Consider the following 22,225-nt stretch of genomic DNA (forward strand, 5'->3'; position numbering starts at 1 on the left):
CTGGGACACGCCCAGCCAATGCCTGAACCTGGGCAAGTCCAACTGCTGTCTTCTCTTCTTTTGGCCCAAGGCAGCTAAGAACTGGAAAGAAATGCAGCTTAACTGAAAAGGGGATTATGGGTTCCAATGATGATGAAGCACCACTGGGAAATCCTTCCACTTTTTCTTGGTAGAGGTATTTTTTTTTTTTTTTAGCTATTCCCTATGTGGGGTGTTCAAACAAGCTCCCTCATATTATTGAATGAGAAAAAAGAAGCCCCACTTCCATCAATCTCCCTGCCCTCTCCTCTAGACTTACCTGCCACAGAACAACAGAATTTTCTCTCCTTCCTTCCTGCCTAAAAGGAGGCATCTTCCCCCACCCACCATGCCTAACCTCTTCATTGGTGTATTCACAATCATCTCTGTATCAGTAGCAGCTAGCCCAGGGAATGTGCTAAAAAAAAATATATCCTTTTTGAGAAATGGGCGGACCCCCTTCTAACAATCTCCAGAATTGTCTCCTTCCCTCTCTATCTACAAACATGTTCAAGTCATCCCCATCCCCCAAAAAACCACCCTTGACAATATGTTCCTGCCCCTCTATCTACTGCTCATTCTGCTAGAAGAACGGTCTGGAATGCAGAAATTTCTCTTATGCACGATTACAGCCAGAAGCCATTGAATAAAAGATTAACAGATCTAACACATAAAAACCTAAAAGTTGTGTTCAAGCTGGGGAAATTAAGTGAAATGACAGAAAATTATTTGCAACTGATAGACAACAGGGTTGACACTAAATATATATTGTTGTTGTTAATTGCCCTGAACTGATTCTGACTCAAGGCAACCCTGGGTATATGGAGTAGAACTGCTCTATTGGGTTTTCAAGGCTGTGACCTTTAGGAAGCAAAATACCAGGCTTGTGTCCTGAGGTACCTCTTGGTAGGTTCAAGCCACCAACCTTTTGGCTAGTAGTCAAGTGCTTAGCTGTTTGCCCCATGCGAAACCCCATGCAGGGACTCCTTAAAATATGAACAGCACCTACAAATCAATAAAACAGTAACCACTTCACAACTAGATGGTGTCCGGCTACCACTACTGACAGGGATCACACACAATAGAGGGTCCCGGACAGAGCTGGAGAAAAATGTAGAACAAAATTCTAACTCAGAAAAAAAGATGAGATTTACTGGTCCGACAGACTGGAGAAACCCTGAGAATATGGCCCCTGAACACCCTTTTAACTCAATACTGAAGTTACTCCTGAGGTCCACCCTTCAGCCAAAGATTAGATAGGCAGATAAACCAAAATGAGACTAAAGGGGCCACTAACCCAGGGACAAGGATGAGAAGGCAGGAGGGTACAGGAAAGCTGGTAATGGGGAACCCAAGGTCGAGAAGGGAGAGTGCTGACGTGTCATGGGGTTGGCAACCAATGTCACAAAGCAATATGTGTATTAACTGTGTAATAAGAAACTAATTTGTTCTGTAAATCTTCATCTAAAATACAACAAAAAATAAATTAAAAAATTTAAAAAAGTATCCACTTCAATAAAAGTCATGAAAAGACCTGCGTAGACAATCAGCAAGAGTGTAAACGGTCGATAAGTACACGAAGAAAAAAAATGAAGGTCGATAATGAAAGATAGGAGTCCCCGGGTGGTGAAAACGGTTAACTCAATCAGCTGCTAACCAAAAGGAGTCACTGAGAGGCAGGCTGGAAGAAAGGCCTGGTGATCAATTACCCACTGACAAGCCCATGGATCACAGTTCTATTCTGACACACACGAAGTCGCCGTGAGTCAGAATCATTCGATGGCAACTGGTTTTGTAATAAGAGATGCAAAACAGGGGAGAAAAACAGGCACTCCCATATGGACGCCGGGAATACAAATTAGCACGCCCTTTCTGGAGGGCGGTTTGGTAATACATAACAGTCTTAATATGCAATCCCTCAGTCTAGCAAGTCAACCTCTAGGAATATATCCAAAAAGAAAACCAAGTAAACAAATATTTCATACATGGCTGTTCATCTAAATGATGTTTTAACAGCAAAATATTAGGAAACATAAATATCTTTTAATAAGGGAATCAGTTAAATTATGGTTCAGTCACTAAAAGATACATTATGCAGTCTTAAAAATGACGAAAACACATTTTTTTTTCCTTTTTTGCCACGACTTATTTTAACACGGAAAAAGGTCCATGTCCTATCAGACAATTAAGTGTTACACATACTACATACATTTTAAAATGTGTATTTATATTAAAACGTAAGACCAGCAGACTGTTTCCCAGGCTCAAGAGCGGGTTTCTCCAACCATTCGCCCATCGAGGGACCTGCTGGCTTCTGCTTCCCCTGAAGTCCACAGGGAGCCACGCGCTGGGACACCCTGACCACCCAGTTGGAGCGTCCCTCTCCCACAGTCCCCCCGTGTGGCTCCCGCCACGGGGACGGCTCCCGCCACGGGGACGGCCCCCACCCCGCGAACGGCTCCCACCCGAGAGGCCTTCAGCGCTGGAGGCTCTGGGGTCCCGGGCCTGCCACCAGGGCCCTCATCTGCGCTGACCTTTGTGGAGGCAGAGGTCACAGTACACGTGCCCGCAGTTGGTCAAGCTGAAGCGTGAGGTCCTGTGGGGCGGCTGGAAGCAACGATTGCAAAACACCCGGCCGGTCATGCTGGGCCCAAGACTGTACCGCCGCGGTCGCCTCCGGTGCCACGACTAGGTGAGGCCGGAAGGAGGCAGCTATAGCCGCTTCCGGCCGGCCGAGGGCGGGCAATTCTGCGCCTGCGCACTTGCAGACGTTCAAGCTTGGGCCTGCGCATCAGCGCACCGTGCCTGTTCCCGCCAAAACTTGAAGTGGTCAGAATGTACCAACCTGGGAAGGGAGGGAGGCATGAGTTTGATTTTTGGGGGAGTAGGAGTTTGTTTTGGCTGGAAGTAGGGGAGGAAGGATATGAAAATGAGGACGTGGTCTCTTCCATTCTATCATTGCAATCCTCAAGGATTCTTCTGTGGAACACTGTGGAGTAATCCGTCCTCCCCCCCACCACGCGGCCCAACAATGGGGCACGCAGGGATGGTGGTGCACGAGCTGAGGGAGCGCGAGGCAATCGTCCTGAAGAGATGTCCCAGCATCCCCGCTGCAGGTTAGCTTGCCAGGCGGGGCGGCACGGGGTGCCTCAGGAGACCGCCGCTCCTCTCCTCCGCAGGCAGGTGAGGCTGTGGCCGGGGGGGGCCAGGACAGAGTGGTGGGCTGGGGTGGTTACAGGGCAGGCAGACAGGATGAGCACGGGGCCCCGCGGGCTACGGTGCACTGAGCAGACTTGGCCGGGGGACTGTGCGGACACAGGATCATGGGACTCTACGAAAGAACTGGACAAGGGCAGAGGCCGATATTGGCTCTAACACACATTCCTAGTCCCGACTTAAGGGAGATTGTTTACCTTTCAAAAATTAATGGATGGAATTACCACTGGGGGAAGCTGGGCGAAGGGACTCTATCATTTTAGCAACTTCCTGTGAGCTCATCATTATTTAAAATAAAAAAAAGTTAAAGATATAGATGGAGGTTACTTTTTATAAAATTGACACTCTTCACATAATGTTCACCTCCCCCAATTAAGGCATGAGTGGTGTTCCACTGAGGTGCGGCCATGGACCTGTCCCAGAGCCTAAGGGAACCACCCTGAGGAAGACTTGGTTCAGAGAAAGCTTCTGGGTCACTTGCTTGTGTTAGAGATAGGTTGCTATCCTTACGGGGAAACAAGAGGAAAAAGAGATTCAGGGTAACTGTTTCAGATCAGGAATGCTGTAGGTAAAAGTTGTATATCCTAGCAACAAAATATAAAATAGGTGTATTGGACTTCATCAAAATTGAAAATTATTGTTCAACAAAGGACTTTAACAACAGAGAAGCAACCTACATAAGAGGAGAAAAATTTGGAAACCATGTATTGGATAATGGTTTAATATCCAGAATATATTAAGAATTCCTACAACTTAACAAAAAAGGAACAACCCAATTAAAAAATCAGATAAGGACTTGACTAGATTAATTTCACTGAAGAAGATATACAAATGGCCAACAAGCGTATGAAGAGGTAACATCATTAGCAATTAAACCAGTTGCTGTCAAGTCGATTCCGACTCATAGTGACCCTATAGGACAGAGTAGAACTGCCCCATAGAGTTTCCAAGGAGCATCTGGTGGATTTGAACTGCTAACCTTTTGGTTAGCACCCATAGCACTTAACCACTACACCACCAGGGTTTCCATTAGCAACTAGGGAGATGCAAATCAAAACCACGATGAGATACCATCTCACTCCAACTACGACGGCTAAGATAAAAAAAAAAATGGAAAACAAATATTGACAAGGATGTGGATAATTTGGAACTCATCCTTGCTGGTCGGAATACAAATTGGTACAGCTGCTGTGGAAAACAGTTTGGCAGTTCCTCCGGAGTTAACCATATTACCCAGCAATGCCACTCCTAGGTAAATATCCACGAGACTTGAAAGCAGTGATTCAAACAGATACATGTACACCAATGTTCCTTGCAGCACTAGTCACAGTAGCCAAAAGGTGGAAATAAACAGATGTATGTATATGTGGCATATACATACAATGGAATATCACTCAGGCATAAACTCATTGCTGTGGGACCGATTTTGACTCATAGTGACCCTACAGGAAAGAGTAGAACTGCCTGAAAAGGTTTCCAAGGAGCAGCTGGTGGATTCAAGCTGCTGACCTTTTGATTAGCAGCCGAGCTTTTAACCACTGTGCCACCATGGCTCCATAGCCATAAAGAGAAATTAAGTCCTGATACATGCTACAACATGGATGTGTCTTGAAAAGATTATGCTCAGTGAAATAAGTCAATCAGAAAAGGACTAATATTGTATGATCTCACTTATATGAAATAACAAGAATAGGCAAACGTATAGAGACCAGAGTTTATTAGTGGTTACCAGTGGTGCCGGGGGGGGGGGGGGGCTTGGGAAACAATGAGTGATGGAAAATTTGGCAGCCGTTAAAGGTGATGGTTGCACACCATGATTAATATAAATGTTATCGCTAAATTGTTCACCCGAAAAATGTTGAATGGCAAATGTTTTATCATAAAAATTTGACCTGTTCTGTCAAACCCGCTGCTGTCGATTCTGATTCATAGTGACCCTACAGGCCAGAGTAGAATTGCCCCATAGGGTTTCCAAGGATCACTGCTAACCAACCTTTTGGTTAGCAGCCAAGCTTTTAACCACTGTGCCACTAGGGCTCCATTTTTATGATACACACACACGAATGTATAACAGGTCTGTCCAGTACAGTAGCCATGAGTCACCTGTGGTCATTGAGCCCTTGAAATGTGGTTAGTCCAAATTGAGATTTACCATCAGTGTAAAATACTAGTGGGGCTTCCAAGTCTCAGTATGAAAAAAAGAATGTCAAATATCTCAATCATAATTTTTATGTTGATAACATGTTAAGATGACATTTTTGATGTTTCGGGTTAAATATGTCACTAGCATCAAATCTGTTCTTGAAATGGTCTTTAAATTCTGGTGGGATATACTCAAGGTCATACTTTGGCTCTCGTGGACTTGTTCTAATTTTCTTTAGTTTCACCTTGAACTTGCATATGAGCAATTGATGGTCTGTTCAACAGTTGGCCCCTGGCCTTGTTCTGACTGATGGTATTGAGCTTTTCCATCATCTCTTTCCACATATGTGATCTGTTTGATTCCTGTGTGTTCCATCTGGTGAGGTCCATGTGTATAGTTGCCATTTATGTTGGTGAAAAAAGGTATTTGCAATGCAGAACTTGTTGGTCTTGCAAAATTCTATCATTCGATCTCCGGCATCATTTCTATCCTCAAGGCCATATTTTCCAACTACCAATCCTTCTTCTTTGTTTCCAACTTTTGCGTTCCAATCACCAGTAATTATCAAAGCATCCTGATTGCATGTTCGATCAATTTCAGACTACAGACATTGGTAAAAATCTTTAGTCTCCTCATCTTTGACCTCAGTGGTTGGTGCGTAAATTTGAATACTAGTAATATTAACTGGTCTTCCTTGTAGCCATATGGATATTATCCTATTACTGACAGTGTTGTACTTCAGGATAGATCTTGAAATGTTCTTTTTGTTGATGAATGCAATGCCATTCCTCTTGAAGTTGTCATCTCAAGAATAGATTTGACGTGTTGAACACTAATGACTGAAGACCAGACGAGCTGTGGAATGACATCAGAGACACCATACATGAAGAAAGCAAGAGGTCATTAAAAAGACAGGAAAGAAAGAAAAGACCAAAATGGATGTCAGAAGAGACTCTGAAACTTGCTCTTGAATGTCAAGTAGCTAAAGCAAAAGGAAGAAATGATGAAGTAAAAGAACCGAACAGAAGATTTCAAAGGGCAGCTCAAGGAGACAAGTAAAGTATTATAATGACAAGTGTGAAGAGCCGGAGATGGAAAACCAAAAGGAAGAACATACTCTGCATTTCTCAAGCTGAAGAAATCGAAGAAAAAATTCAGGCCTCGAGTTGCAATAGTGAAGGATTCTGTGGGAAAAATATTAAACAACACAGGAAAGATCAAAAGAAGATGAAAGGAGTACACAGAGTCATTATACCAAAAAGAATTGGTCAGTGTTCACCCATTTCAAGAGGTAGCATATGATCAGGAACCGATGGTACCGAAGGAAGAAGTTCAAGCTGCATTGAAGGCATTGGTGAAAAACAAGGCTCCAGGAATTGATGGAATCTCAACTGAGATGTTTCAACAAACAGATGCAGTCCTGGAGGTGCTCACTTGTCTATGCTAAGAAATTTGGAAGACAGCTGCCTGGCCAACCGACTGGAAGAGATCCATATTTATGTCTATTCCCAAGAAAGGTGATCTGACCGAATGTGGAAATTATCGAAAAATATCATTAATGTCACATGAAACCAAAATTTTGCTGAAGATCATTCAGAAGTGGCTGCAGCGGTATATTGACAGGGAACTGCCAGAAATTCAGGCCAGATTCAGAAGAGGACATGGAACCAGGGGTATCATTGCTGACGTCAGATGGATCCTGGCTGAAAGCAGAGAATACCGGAAAGATGTTTACCTGTGTTTTATTGACTATGCAAAGGCATTTGACTGTGTGGATCATAACAAATTGTGGATAACATTGTGAAGAACGGGGAATTCCAGAACACCTAATTGTGCTCATGAGGAACCTGTACATAGATCAAGAGGCAGTTGTTTGGACAGAACAAGGTTTAAAGTCAGGAAAGGTGTGCGTCAGGGTTGTATCCTTTCACCATATCTATTCAGTCTGTAAACTGAGCACATAATTTGAGAAGCTGGATTATATGAAGAAGAACAGGGCATCAGGATTGCTGGAAGAGTCATTAACAACCTGCGATATACAGATGGCACAACCCTACTTGCTGAACATAAAGAGGACTTGAAGCACATACTGATGAAGATCAAAGACCACAGCCTCCAGTATGGATTACACCTCTACATAAAGTAAATAAAAATACTCACAACTGGACCAATAAGCAACATTATGATAAATGGAGAGAAGACTGGAGTTGTTCAAGGATTTCATTTTACTTGAATGCACAATCAATTCCCATGGAAGCAGCAGTCAAGAAATCAAAAGATGCATTGCATTGGGCAAATCTGCTGCAGAAGACCTCTTTAAAGTGTTGAAAAGCAAAGATGTCACCTTGAAGACTAAGGTGCGCTTGACCTGAGCCATGGTATTTTCAATAGCACCTTATGCATGAGAAAGCTGGACAATGAATTAGGAAGACAAAAGAACTGATGCCTTTGAATTGTGGTGTTGACAAAGAATATTGAATATACCATGGACTGTCAAAAGAACAAACAAATCTGTCTTGGAACAAGTACAAACAGAATGCTCCTTAGAAGCAAGGATGATGAGACTACGTTTTACATACTTTGGAGACGTTGTCAGGAGGGATCAGTCCCTGGAGAAAGACATCATGCTTGGTAAAGTACAGGGTCAACGAAAAAGAGGAAGACCCTCAATGAGATGGATTGCCACAGTGGTCATAACGATGGGCTCAAGCATTACAACGATTGTGGGCATGGCGCAGGACTGGGCGCTGTTTTGTTCTGTTGTGCACAGGGTTGCTATGTGTCAGAACTGACTCAACGGGACTAACAATGACACGTCACTAGCATTAATTTTATCTTTACTTTTTGTTAATTTTAATGTGGTAACCAAAAAATTTTTAATTACATATTAGTTCACATTTAATTTCATTTGGACAGTGCTGATCTATACTGTTTGAAGTGAGAAATGATGTGCTTTTCTATACCATTTAGAAACTAGTTGTTAAATGACATTTTATCAATATTCCAGTGCTGATCAAATAGAAATTTGATTTCAAAGCCTGATGTCTTTGAGGTCACGTACAAATAATACATATTTTTACGTGCCCTTTGGTTTATTAACACACACATGCAAATTAGCAGGTAGTTATTTGCCTTTATTAATATCTTAAACAAGCTTTTTAGCTATAAAGAAGTCTTTAAGGTACTTCATTTGGAAAATTCCAACTGAGATCAGGATTAATATTTGTGCAAAAGCCCACCATAAAACATTGCTATTTGTATCTTCACTGGTCATTCGGAAATTTTCTTCACGGTCCTATGCAGAAGAGAAATAGACAGGTTTAGTTACTTAAAGTACTTAGCCCAAGGGTTTGGGGGAAGGTGCTGTATACATTCAAGGTATTTAATGTTACCAACTTAATATCTTATACCAAAGTAGAAAGTATCTGATTTTCTAAGCAAGAAGCAAGCACCAGAGAGTAAGACTCAACCTTATAAAACACATTTTTTGCATTTGGTGTAGGATAGCTATGACTGCATTCATTTTATCTTGGTACCATCAGGCAAAGTGAGCATTTATATGGTACATTACCCAGTAATGATAGATTCTCATCATTTGGGTCCTTACCTTACTTTATGCCGGGCACTGTGTCAGGCACTTGCATGCCTTATTTAATTATCACACCTGTCCTTATTTTATTTTCCAGATAGGGAAACTAAGCCTTAGATATGACACAGAGGTTAGTAAGTGATAGAGAGGGATCTGAGCCCACGTCTGGCCAGAGTCCACTGAGTGCAGTGACTGGGTAAACATACAATGTCGTAACAAGAACATGATGTTGATTTAGAAGGTGGGTATTCTTGTGCCTCCACAGATACACGGGTGGTATTTGCATTGCCGAAAGGCTGAATGTGGGAGCGTTCACCCATTCACTCTGTAACACACATTTATTAAGCTCGTGCTCTGTGCTGTCGAGCACTTTGCTGGGCACTGCAAGTAAAAAGATGAATAAGCTGCAGTCTCCTTCCCATGGGGAGCTCAAGTCCACAGACAGAGCGAGAGATGGCTCTTTCCCAACCCCTGTGTGTCTGAGTAGTTCTAGCTCAGAGAGACAGAGGAACAGGCGGTTCATTCTTTCCTTGCTCCAGAGGCCTTGTCGCTGGAAAGTGTTCCTGGCAGGAAGAGATAAAATAAGCTGAATAGGCAAACTGACCCTTTGATAGTTTTGTTCTTTGACTATTTGGTCAATTTGCTCAATCAGACGTTCAAGCCTGAAGCCGACTTCATTAACTTTGTCCTTTGCTTGAGCAATGGCTGCATCAAGGTCATGTTCTCCAACCCGAATATCTAAATGGATCCTCTGGACAAACAGTAAAAGGAAGAAACGCAATGTTTTTACAACAGCTTACTCTTTTTTTCCTTACTTTCTCCCTCCTTATTTCCTCCCATTTCTCTCCCTCCTTCCCCCCTCCTTCTCCCTTTTTAGTGAACGCAGTTTTTGGCATTTAGAGTACTACTTTATTCTCTGTCTCTCTCTTTCTCACTACCACTCTTCACTGTTCTACTTGGTTTTTCTTTGTAAAGAGAACACAGTGAGTGGTAGCCTACTGACCTGAAAGCATGCTTTTACCTTCCTGAACATAAAGTTCATTAGGCAAATACCTTTGGCACTGAGAAAATTTGATGAATGTTCTCAGGGAATTATAACTAAATTTCTTATGATAAAGTATAGATTATCTTCGTCTGTTCTCAGCACAGTTAGAAAGTAGCCAGTCACCATCTACTGTGTAAGAGTTTTATTTATTAGGATTCCATTATTAATTCACCCTTCAGCCTTCACTTGTTTTCAAGCCTGAATAATCACAGTTCTTTTAACCTTCCTTCACAGCTCTTATTTTCAAACCCTTTAATCAACTCCGTGGCTCTCCTTTGAACCCTTTCCAAGCTCTCCAACTCCCTCTTTAGTAGCTGCGCCCAGATCTGGACTCAGGACTTTAATAAGTTTCTATCCAGTATGAGTGTAATGGTGCTGCATACCAGCGTCACACTTGAATAGTGCTGACACTGTTTCATCACAAGGACATGAAAGAGGTCTACTCACCAGCTTACTCCCTGCGAATGCCACAAGCCGTGTAGAATTCGATTTTAAGCAAATGATGTGTTCTCCAGGTGAATGTGATGTAAAAGAGAATGTTCCTTGTGGGCCATATAACTTTGACAGTAATACCTGTAATTTGAGGATGTCCATAGTTTAAGTTTATTATTCTCTACTTTTTGTTCTTAAAAATAACCCCCCATAAAATATAGTAAAAATTGTACAATTCCAAGAGAAGAAATCAAATGGTCAACGAACATATGTAATAAGTTAAGCTTTGCTGGTAATCATAAAAGTACAAACAGCAGCGATGAGCTCTCACTTGTTCTTTATTAGATTGGTAAAAATTGAAAAGTATCCAGGGAGTGTATGCAGAGACAAGCACTCTCCAAACCCTGTTGGGAGCCCTGATGGTGCTGTAGTTAGGCATCTGACTGCTCACCAAAAGGTCGGCAGTTCGAATCTACCATTTGCTCATTGGAAACCCTATGAGGCAGCTCTACTCTGTCCTGTAGGGTCGCCATGAGTTGGAGTTGACTCGACAGCAATGTGTTTAAACACTGTAGGTGGGAGAAGGAAAACTGGAACAACTACTTTGGAGAGCAGTTTGGCAATATGTATTAAGAATTAAAATGTCCATAACCATTGACCAGCAGTTCTACTTGCAGAATTTTATCCTATGGAAATGCACAAGTAAACAAAGATATGCATAAAAGAATATTCAGTGTGATGTTATTTGTAGTAGCAAAAGTGCAACTGTGAAATAACTTCAATATTTTTCATTAGGGAACTGATTAAATAAATTTAGGCAAAGCGAAGTAAAGGAACATTATTGTTGTTGCCTTCGAGTCAGCTTTGACTCATACTGACCTTATATACAACAGAATAAAATGTTGCCCGGTCCTGTGCCATCTTTACAACCTTTGGTATGCTTAAAAGACAATTTTAGATCTATTTTTACTGTTATGGAAAGGTCTCCATAGTATTCTGTTGTAGAGCAGTCTGTACAGTATCCTATTTTTTGTAAAAATTACTGTATAGAAAGTACACATATGTATATATGTTCCTGTATGCTTAGAAGAAGGTCCCCAAAATACACAGCAACGTGTTAATAGTGGCTATATTTCTTGGGGAACTTTGATTTTCTGCTTAGTATGCTTCTATATTGTTTGTCATTTCTGAAACAAGTGTATATTCCACATAGTCAGAAAATGCAATAGTCTTCTTTTTTAAAGTCTTTCTATTTTAATTTGGAGAAAATTAATGAATCTCGCCATGCACTTAATTTCCTTCAAAAGACCACTGAAAGGGAAATTTTTCCAAATACAACTGCATTCAAGGACCGGGTTTTACAACTGGTTTTTATTTTTGTAGGCATAATTAAGAACTCTTCCCTGAAAAAAAGATTTAGTGACTTACCTATTAAATTCAGTTTCTAAGGCTTATTTGCATATTCAAGGCCCTCTATATAGCCTTGTCCCAGTGAATATTCAAGGCAACAGGTATTTCAGGAATGCCTGTTAGCTTGGTATATTGGGGAAAGTAAAACCACTTGAGTTTCAATCTCAGTGTTTCCACTTGCCGACTTGGTGGCTTGTATAAGTCACTTAGCCTCTCTGAACCACAGTTTCCTCATCTACAAAACAGAATAGGAATCTTGGAAATGGACCAATGGAAATGGAGTATAAAATGCATGGCTTTGTATGATACATATCTGTTATTATTATCTACCCTGTATCCATTTTTTAGGGAACTGCCCTGCCCACCCCACCATCTATGTTATTTCCTTGGACTGCCAATCACATGTTCCTGACTCGTACATTGTCAAGGTTGGCAAATCACAGGACACCGTACACCTAGACACAGTGACCCAAGCAAGAACAGAGCCCTTGTGGGGTACCTGTATGTCTCTTAAAAAGAGATCTTGAGTTATAAGAAATGGTGAAACTAGAGCTGTTTGTTGTCATCTTGCCTCCAGATGGAGAGAGCCTTTCTGACAGTTAAGCCTATGAGACTTCCTATTTCCTTATGTATTTCCTAGGCCAAGAAGAGAGTCCCTTAAACATTTGTGGAATGTTTGCAAAATGAATGAAGATATTTCTCCTCCCTCCTAGAAGGGGATGTTGCTTCAGGTAGTTGTAATTTTTGAAGAATGAGCCTTCTCTGTATTTTAAAAATAGTGAACAGGTTTTCCTGCAGCTAATATTTAGGTTCTAGGTTTAATAGACTATGGAGACATTTCCAGGTTGGTTCTCAAGGACTACTGGGACAACAGAAGAGAATTTGGTTTTTGGTATAATAGGGAAAAGAGCGTGGACAAGAAGCACAGGAGGTTGGGGGTATAAGGGAGGAGAAAGTAGTTCTGTTGACAGGTGACAAGAGCTAGGAAAATGGTCCCAGTGGAGCTATTGTCAGGCAGGTGCCAAGCGTGCTAAGAGAAGACTGATACAAGGGGCAATAATCAAGTGCACAATAGTCCACTTGAGCTGAACTCTTCAATGACCCAGCTCCCAGTCTCCACATGAGTGCAGTCACAATGCCTGCACCCTGTGCCTGGGCCAGTTTTCACAAGAATGAGAATTTTGCCCTGTCTGTGTTAAGGGCCCTCCTCTTGCCAGCTAGAAAGACGCTTTTTCTTTTACGAGGCTTTATTCTACCATCCTGCTAGCCCGTGGGTGCATTCCCAGAACTCTTAACTTCACAGGGAAGTAGCTCCCACGTTTGCATTATTGGACTGAGCATGGCAGAGTACCTTGAGCTGGAAAGTAGGGAATGGGCATCTTTGTTAATCTATTGCACAAATGAAAAAAATGAGAATCAGAGCAGTTAAATAACCTGCCCAAGGCTTTAGCTTGTAGCTGACTATCTACACTTGGCTCTGCCTGACTCTAAAATCCACATCCTTTCTACCTGACCATGATACCTTTTCAACTCCCTTGCTAACTCCCCAGCTAACTTCAATGCGCATGGAAGCAGCAGTCAAGACATCAAAGGACGCATTGCATTGGGCAAATCTCTAAAGGATCTCTTTAAAGTGTTAGAAAAACAAAGATCGCTTTGATGACTAAAGTGCACCTGACCCAAGCCGTGATGTTTACAGAACAAACTAGTTTCTCATTAAACAGTTAGTACACACATTGTTTTATGACATTGGTTAACAACCCCATGACATGTCAGCACTTTCCCTTCTCAACCTCAGGTTTCCCATTACCCACTTTCTTGTCCCCTCCTGCCATCTGTCCAGTCCTTGCCCCAGGGCTGGTGTGCCCCTTTAGTCTCATTTTGTTTTATAGCCTGTCCAATCTTTGGCTGAAGGGTGAACCTCAGGAATGACTTCATTACTGAGCTGAAAGGGTGTCCGGGGCCATACTCTCAGGGTTTCTCCAGTCTCTGTCAGGCCAGCAAGTCTGATTTTTCTTTTTGAGTTAGAACTTTGTTTTACATTTTTCTCCAGCTCTGTCTGGGACCCTCTATTGTGATCCCTGTCAGAGCAGCCGTGATGTTTTCAGTCACCTCATATGCATGTGAAAGCTGGACAATGAAAAAGTAAGATTGAAGAATTGATGCATTTGAATTGTGGTGTTGGTGAAGAATATTGAATATACCATGAACTGCCCGAAGAATGAACACATCTGTGTTGGAGGAAGTATAGCCCGAATGTTCTTTAGCAGCGGGGATGGTGAGACCTCGTCTTACTTACTATGGACATATCATCAGGAGGGACCAATCACTGGAGAAAGACATCATGCTTGGTAAAGTAGAGGGTCAGTGAAAAAGAGGGAGACCCTCAATGAAATGGATTGACTTGGTGGCTGCAACAATAGACTCAAATACAGCAACAATTATGACGATGACATGGGACTGGGCAATGTTGCATTGTTATACATAAGGTCGCTGTGAGTCAGAGCCAGCTCGAAGGCACTTAACAACAACAACAATAGCTAACAGGTAGTGAGGAAGAATCCCGTGAGACCCAGCAGACCGGAGGCTGCTGCCTCAGAGAAAGCACCCACCAGGGCGCGAGGAGGGAGGAGGTGGTCTGCCTGACCTTTGTGCTTGTGTGAGGCTGCAGCGCCTGCACAGCAAAGGAGATCTGGCCTGTGTAGGACCAGAGAGATGCCGTGACCCTGAGATTTCCTTCCACCCAGTGCGACCAGCAGACCTTAAGATGACAAATAGAAGGCCCAAGGTGACAAAAATGAATCTAACATTTGAATTGTCTTTTAGCTTTTTTATATTAAAAAGTTTGTCTTTGCTCCTCAGCTAGACTATAGGCTCATTGAGAGCAGGCACTTTTTATATTTCTGGGTAGTGCCTTTATTCAGCGCTATGTACATTGCCTGGAGGTGCAGTGGTTAAGAGCTACGGTGAGCTATGGCTGCTAACTGAAAGGTTGGCAGTTCTAATCTACCAGCCACTCCTTGGAAACCCTATGGGGCAGTTCTACTCTGTCCTATAGGGTCGCTATGAGTTGGAATTGAATTGATGGCAACGGGTTTGGTATTTTTTAAAAATATATATTAAAAATTATGAATGCTGTTTAATGTGTGTTTATGTCCTATATTTAGAAGTTTAAAAACTTTGTGGGGACTCAGGGCACATGAATTTTTACAAAATGAAAAATTTTACTAGTAAAACAGAGAAGAATGTCTTACCTCATCATGATACGTTGTAACGGTCACAAACATTCCCAAACCAGGAGCAGATTCAAGGAAGTCATGTCTGCCCATGTCCCATTGCTGGATCTTGAAAGCCCCTGTTCCAAAAATATAATACATTTATTGTAAAATAAATGTTAAGAAACGGTTATAGGTGATTACTGCTAAATTAGATTTGTCTTTTTCAATTTACCCAAATCACAGAATACTCTGACAGCTTGGATAGCTTATAGCTTGATAATTAGGTCATGTAACAGAGTAGAAAGACTTAAGTACAGAGGAAGAATTGAGTTCTTGGATCAGTTTTCATTCTTGTTGACTAGGTGACTTAGGTCACTTCACCACTCTAAGCCATGGTTTCCTATTCAGAAAAATGGGGGTAATACATATCCTGTCTAAGTCTTGGGGTTATGAGGATTGTTGAAAATAGACCTATGAAAGCTTTCTTCTTAGGATATGAACTCCATGTGGCCCAGGACTGAGAGATATAGTAACTCCTGGACCTTTTCCAGCATTCCCAATAGTCCTCCTGCCTTCAATTTCTTCCTCCCGTAACTTATCCTTTGTACTTCTGGCAGAATTCCTCCCTAAAGCATAGATGTGGTCCATTGTATCCTTCCATTCATTGTCTCTGAAGGCTCCTGCTAAAGTTTGGATCACTGCAAGTGCCTTCTCTAGCCCAGCATTCTTCAACTTCCTCCTAGTAGTATGTGGTATCTGTCACATGGCTTTCCTCACCCTCTATATGCTTGAAAGGTACAAAGGAGATGAAAAAATGGCATTTATTGGGTCCTTATTACGTGCCAGGCACTGTACTAAGCACTTAACGTGCATTATCTCATTCAGTTCTCGAAATGATGCTCTGAGGAAAGTATGTCTGTTCATTGACCCAGTCGTTTGTCAAGTATATGAGCACCTTCGACAAAGCAGGTTCTGGGAGCAGGGGGTACAGCAGTGAGCAACACAGACAATGTCCTTGCCCCACCTGGAGCTTTCATATAGGCAGGAAATGGACAACAAGCAAATAAATATATAATGTGCATGGTGTTAATACTATAAGAAAAGTCAATAACGGGGATAGCAGTGCTGGGGAACTTTGCAGTAGTGTTAGGTAGGGAAGTCAGGGACAGCTTCTCTGGCATTTGAACAAAGACCTGAAAGCCCTGCCAGTGCTTTAGAATGACTCCAGTCTTGGGCATCCATTTGAATAGTACTAGCCTTTTCCTGGAGTTCTGGTGGCCTGGTGGTTAAGAGCTTGGCTGCCAACCAAAAGGTCAGCAGTTCGAATCCACCATCTGCTCCCTGGAAACCTTATGGGGCAGTTCTACCCCGTCTTACAGGGTCACTATTAGTCAGAATAGACTTGACAGCAACAGGCTTGGTTTGGTTTTTGGTTTTGGCCTTTTCCCCTCAGAAGTTTGTTAAATGTATGTTTGGTTTTTGGTTTTGGCCTTTTCCCCTCAGAAGTTTGTTAAATGTATGTTATGTATATTCAATAATTTTTTAAAAACGGTCCATCTCAAGAAGCTCTTTAAAAAGGCATCATTGTCGGTTCTGGACAAGATGGAATAAGTACATTCTACCCTATTCCTCCCACTAATTACAGCTAAAAACTGGACAAAATGCTTAAAGCAACTGTCAGAGGACTCTGAAAGGTGGAGAAAAGAAGGTGAACTGGCTAAAGGCCGTGAGACTCAAAGGATGACTAAACAGTGAGTTTCATGTTTGTTTTCCTCACCTGATGTATGGCCTGGCCTGGGCAGTAGAGCAGTTTGCAACCTGTGACTGCAGACCCAAAAAACAAAAGACCAGCTCAAGAAAAACCTGCTCTCCCTAGCCAGAGGCTCTGTAATAGGATGACCCTGCAGGGTGGAGCTTCTTTCTCCTTACTGGTCCTACTCCAGATGCATACCACGAACCAAGTTGCACTCCTCCCCCTTCCCATTGGCTGCTGCAGCTGTGGAGACTATGGTGTGGAGCCCTTGACCATGACCACCTTGCACTAGTGAAGGAAAATGAAGAGGCAGCAAACGTCCTCCCTACTAGGGAGTTGGGAGAGGATTACATAGAGGAGGGAGCTGAAGAAAGGCTTCTATAAATCTGTGTACGAAGTCCTGCACATGCCCCTACGTGGCCCATGCGTGAAACCGATCAGAGTCAATGCAGCAAAAGCTTTGAGAACTGAATTTTGGTTTGGAATACCACCCAGGTTTCAGATTGGCCTCTAAGTAGCACACAGAGTAGGCCAGAATGGCAGTGCAAAGTCTCTGAGAACTAAATTAGTATTAAGATGTGTATTCTGAACTAAATGGTTTGACTGCCTGCTAAAATGGAATATTTAAATAGGAAGCAGTCTCGTAACAAAATACTCAAAATGTCCAGGGTATAATCCAAAATTATTAACCATACCAAGAACCAGGAAAATCTCAACTTGGATGAGAAAAGACAGTTAACAGACACCAACACCGAGATGACGCAGATGTCGGAATTATCTTACCAGAATTTTAGAGCAGCCAGCATAAAAATGCTTCAACAGTGGTTATGAACACCCTTCAAATAAGTGGAAAAATACAAAGAATCATCAAAAAAAAAGTAGAAGACATAAAAAGAACAAAATGTACACATTAAAACAGGAGAAACATATTTGTAGTAAAAATTCACTGAATAGACTCAATATGAGAAGGGAGATGACAGGGAAGAGTCAGTGAACTTGAAACTAGATCAATAAAATTATTCATTCTGAACAACAGAAAATATTTGAAAGAAAAAAAAAAAAAAAGAGCAGAGCCTCATCACTCTGTGGGACAATAAGTAAAGGTCAAGAAGTTATACCATTGGAGTCCCAAAAGAGAGGAAAAAGCACAGGGCTGAAAAAAATGTTGGATAAAATAATGACTGAAAACTTGGTGAATTTGGTGAAAGACATAAACTTATGTATTCAAGAACCCCAGTGACCTCAAAAAGTATAAACCCAAAGAAATCTATCCCCAGCTACATCATAACCAAATTTTTCAAAAATAAAGAAAAAAATCTGGAAATTTGCCAGAGAGAAACGCTGTATTACTGATAGGGGAACAAAAACTGAATGACAGCAGATTTCTCCTCAGAAACATGGAGGCCAGAGGGAAATGGCACATTTTTCAAAAGCTGAAGGATAAGAATGATGAACTCAAAATTCTGTACCTAGCAAAAATATCCTTCAGGAATGAAGGTGAAATAAAGTCACTGTTACATCAAGAAAAACTAAGAATTTGTCACCAGAACACCTGTTTTAAAAGAACTGCTAAAGGAAGTTCTTCAAACAGAAAGGAAATGATAATGAAAGGAAACTGAACATCAGGAATAAAGAAAAGAAGAACAGAAAGATTAAGGTGAACTACCATAGACTACTCTTTTCTGCTTTATTTTTAAAATTCTGTTTGACAATTGAAAAAAATTGTAACTTTGTCTGATGTGGTTCTCAGTGTATATAGCCCAAAAAAACAAACCTATTTTTTTTTTTATTGCTGTAGAGTTGATTCCAACTCATAGCAACCCTGTAGGACAGAGCAGAACCGCCCCATAGGGTTTCCAAAGAGTGCCTGGTGGATTTGAATTGCCAGCCTTTTGGTTAGCAGCCATAGCTGTTAACCGCTACACCACCAGGTTATGTAGAGATAATATTTAAGACAACTGTATCACAAAGGAAACCCTGGGTATGTAGTGGTTAAGAGCTATGGCTGCCAACCAAAAGGTCAGCAGCTCAAATCCACCAGGCACTCCTTAGAAACCATATGGAGCAGTTCTACTCTGTCCATAGGGCCACTATGAGTCAGAATCGACTCGAGGGCAATGGGTTTTAATATCACAAAGTGGGAAGAGGGTTAAAGGAATCCCAGTGGTGGTAAGTTTTCTACATTCTTCTCGAAGTGGTATAGTATGGATACTAGTAAACTGTTAAGTACATATGTCGTAACCCCTAGAGCAACAACTAATAAAAACTACACAAAGACATATAGTGAAAAACAGTATAGATAAAGCAAAATGGAATGTCACAAAATGTTCAAGTAACCCACAGGAAGACAGAAAAAGGAAAACAAAACCCATTGCCGTTGAGTTGATTCTAACTCATAGTGACCCTGTGGGACAGGGAGAGCTGCCGCATAGGGTTTCCAAGACTGTAATATTTATGGGGACGGACTGCCACATCTTTCACCCACAGAGCAGCTGGTAGTTTGGTTCAAACTGCTGACCTTTTGGTTAGCAGCTGAGCACTTAACCACTGTGCCACCAGGGCTCCTTGGAAAATCAGGAACAAAAAACAGGGAACAAAAAGAAAACAAATAAAGTGGCAGACCTAAATCATGGCATGTTAATAGTTAAATATTAGTGTAAGTAGTCTGAACAGAGACTAGGCAAAGATTGTCAAAATGGGTTTTTTAAAATGACCCAACAGTATGCTGTATACCAGAAATTCAGTTTGAATATAATGTTATAAAACCCACCAACAAAGGGTTTATAGGTAGGTTAAAAGTAAAAGAATGGAAAAAGGTATTTATTGTGACACAGATCAAAAGAAAGCTTGAGTGGCTCTATGTGTATCAGATAAAGTAGGCTTCAGAGCCGAGAAAATTACAAAGAAAAACATTACAAATGATAAAAAAAGGTCAGTCACCAAGAAGACATAACCATCCTAAATGTACCAAACAGCAGAGCTGAAAAATACATGAAATAAAACTGACAGAACTAAAAGGAGGAATAGGTAAATCCACAACCATAACTGGGGACTCCTCTAATAATTGAACTACTATTAATCCATAGAAACTCAGCACAGATACAGAAGAACTGAGCAGCGCCATCAGCCGGCAGGATTTACGTGATATTCGTAGATGATTCCACCCAACAGAAGCAGAATAGATGTGACACATTTATCAAATTAGCAACAAGACCCTAAACCTGATTAGGCCCGACTGTTCCCTGTCCCTCACTTTTGCTGAAGTAGCTGAATATTCCCGGAGAAAAGCACACAGCCAAGCTGACTGATGGTTTTCTACGTTTGTGGCCACCTGCCAATCTCTCTTATGTGTGCTTTCCATTTTCCAAAACTGCTGGTTCATGGTGTGTCTTTGCTTCTGAGCCCCTTCTGGCACCCTCCCTTCCCCACCTCCGCCTCTTAGGTGGAAATAGACACGGTCTCCACCTTTCCACCATCAAATGTTCTAACCTCCCTACAACTCCCTCACTCTGCCTCCCTCTCGTGATGGTTACAGTGCTCTATGGTGTCAGTGCCCAGCCCCTGTACCCACATCCTGCTACTTCTCTAGGACTTTGCTCTTGTCATCCCCACACTTGCCCATATGGGGCTATACAGCATGTTCTGGTAGTCCTTCTCTCATCTAGTCCGTAAGGGCCTGGGGAGCAGGAGGCGTATTTTATTCTTTCTGGATCTCTAGGCCCTGGCAAAAAAGCCTAGGACGGTGTTTGGCCCCATGATAGAAGTTCAATAAATATTTATGAGATGAATGAGTGTCCCATATACATGTTCAACAAAGGTTTTTGAATGAGAGTGCCAGCTGAGCCGTTGTTAAAATGCCAATGTCCTTGGCATACTGCCACGAGCTTTCAGAGTGAATGAGGGATTTTCTGCTTGGTTTCACCATGATACCCCAACCCTTTGGGCCTGAGCTGGGAGGGAAGCAGATGTCATGTCCATCCACTGCCACCAGGTGGCAGAAGAGAAGCGTTATTTGTGGGCCGAGTAAGCCTCAGAGGCCCCGATGCCCCAGAAAGAGCTCTTCAATACCTTCAGTACAGTGTGAGTAAAGCAATCGATGTGACAAAAGGCGTATCTACAGAACGTGAACACTAACACAACAAGATGCCTTGTCTTGCTTCTCCCTGCCAGCAGGGTTCCCTGGTAAAGAACAGGGACTCAGAATCCTGGCTCTGCAGTTTACCAGCTGCGCAGTCTTGGACAGGGTGCTGACCACTCTGTGGCTCTGTTTCCCCATACCCAGTAAGTGACCGCTACCCCGACTCTTCTAAAAGCAGAGATTAGTTTTGTCTGTTTTTGTGTTTTATATAAATGCGTGTACTCTTGTGTCTGGCTTCTTTTAATCAACGTTGTGTTTGTGAGATTCATCTATGTTATATGGAGGCATATCATTGTTATTGCTATTTAGTATTTCATTCTTTGAATAGAAAAGTTTTTGTTTTTTTTTTTTTTTTTTTACGTTTTTCTATTGATGAGCATTTGGGCAGTATCCAGTTTTGGCTCTCACAGATAGTGCTGCAACGAAGATTTTCGGGCCTGTCTTTTGGTGAACACATGTATGCTTTTCTGTTGGAGACGTACCTACATTTACCTGGGTTGCGGGGTGTGCCCATGTCCAACTTTAGCAGACACTGAAATGGTGGTGCCTTGTGTAGTTGCTGACAATAAGTTGTATACCTGTGAAAAGCTGAACTGGCAAAAGAAAAAATAATGGTGGTGCCAATTCATGGCTGGGAGTTTGTGAGCCCTCCACAGCCACTTGAACACTTGCTATTTTCCATCTTTTCCATTTTGGCATTTGTGTAGTGGCACCTCATTTGACTTTGCATTTTCCTGATAAATAACAAAGCTGAATCCCTTTTTATCCATTTCCTGGCCATTTGGATCATCTCTCTTGAGAAGCGCCTGTTAAGCCTTTTGTCCATTTTCCTATCCCATGAACATAGTGTAGCGTTCCATCATGGTTTGTCATTTTCAGTGTAGAGGTTTTGCACATCTTTACATTTATCCTTAGGTATTTGATTTTTTTTTTTTTTTGAGTAGTGGATTTTTCATCACTAAGGAAAAATTTGAAGAAGATTGAATGCCTTGAAATTGTGGTGTTGGCAAAGAATATTGAATATACCATGGACTGCCAAAAGAACGAACAAATCTGTCTTGGAAGAAGTACAACCAGAATGCTCCTTAGAAGCAAAGATGGCAACACTACGTCTTACATACGTGGGACGTGTTATCAGAAGGGGTCAGTCCTTGGAGAAGGACATCATGCTTGGTAAACTAGAGGGTCAGAGAAAAAGAGGAAGATCCTCAATGAGATGGATTGACACAGTGGCTACAACAATGGGCTCAAGCGTAACAACAA

General features: G+C 41.9%; 1 protein-coding gene across 1 annotated transcript in view; it reads right to left on the reverse strand.

The window, feature by feature from the left end:
- Nucleotides 1-2,661, reverse strand: part of RNF212 (ring finger protein 212) — a 90,258-nt gene extending 87,597 nt beyond the window's left edge. Inside the window, exon 1 of the mRNA XM_023549721.2 lies at nucleotides 2,553-2,661. Within this exon, the coding sequence (XP_023405489.2) occupies nucleotides 2,553-2,661 (109 nt within the window). The remainder of the gene's footprint in view (nucleotides 1-2,552) is intronic.
- Nucleotides 2,662-22,225: the final 19,564 nt, after the last annotated feature.

Source organism: Loxodonta africana, chromosome 5 (genome assembly GCF_030014295.1).
Source record: "Loxodonta africana isolate mLoxAfr1 chromosome 5, mLoxAfr1.hap2, whole genome shotgun sequence".
Lineage (NCBI taxonomy): Eukaryota > Metazoa > Chordata > Mammalia > Proboscidea > Elephantidae > Loxodonta > Loxodonta africana.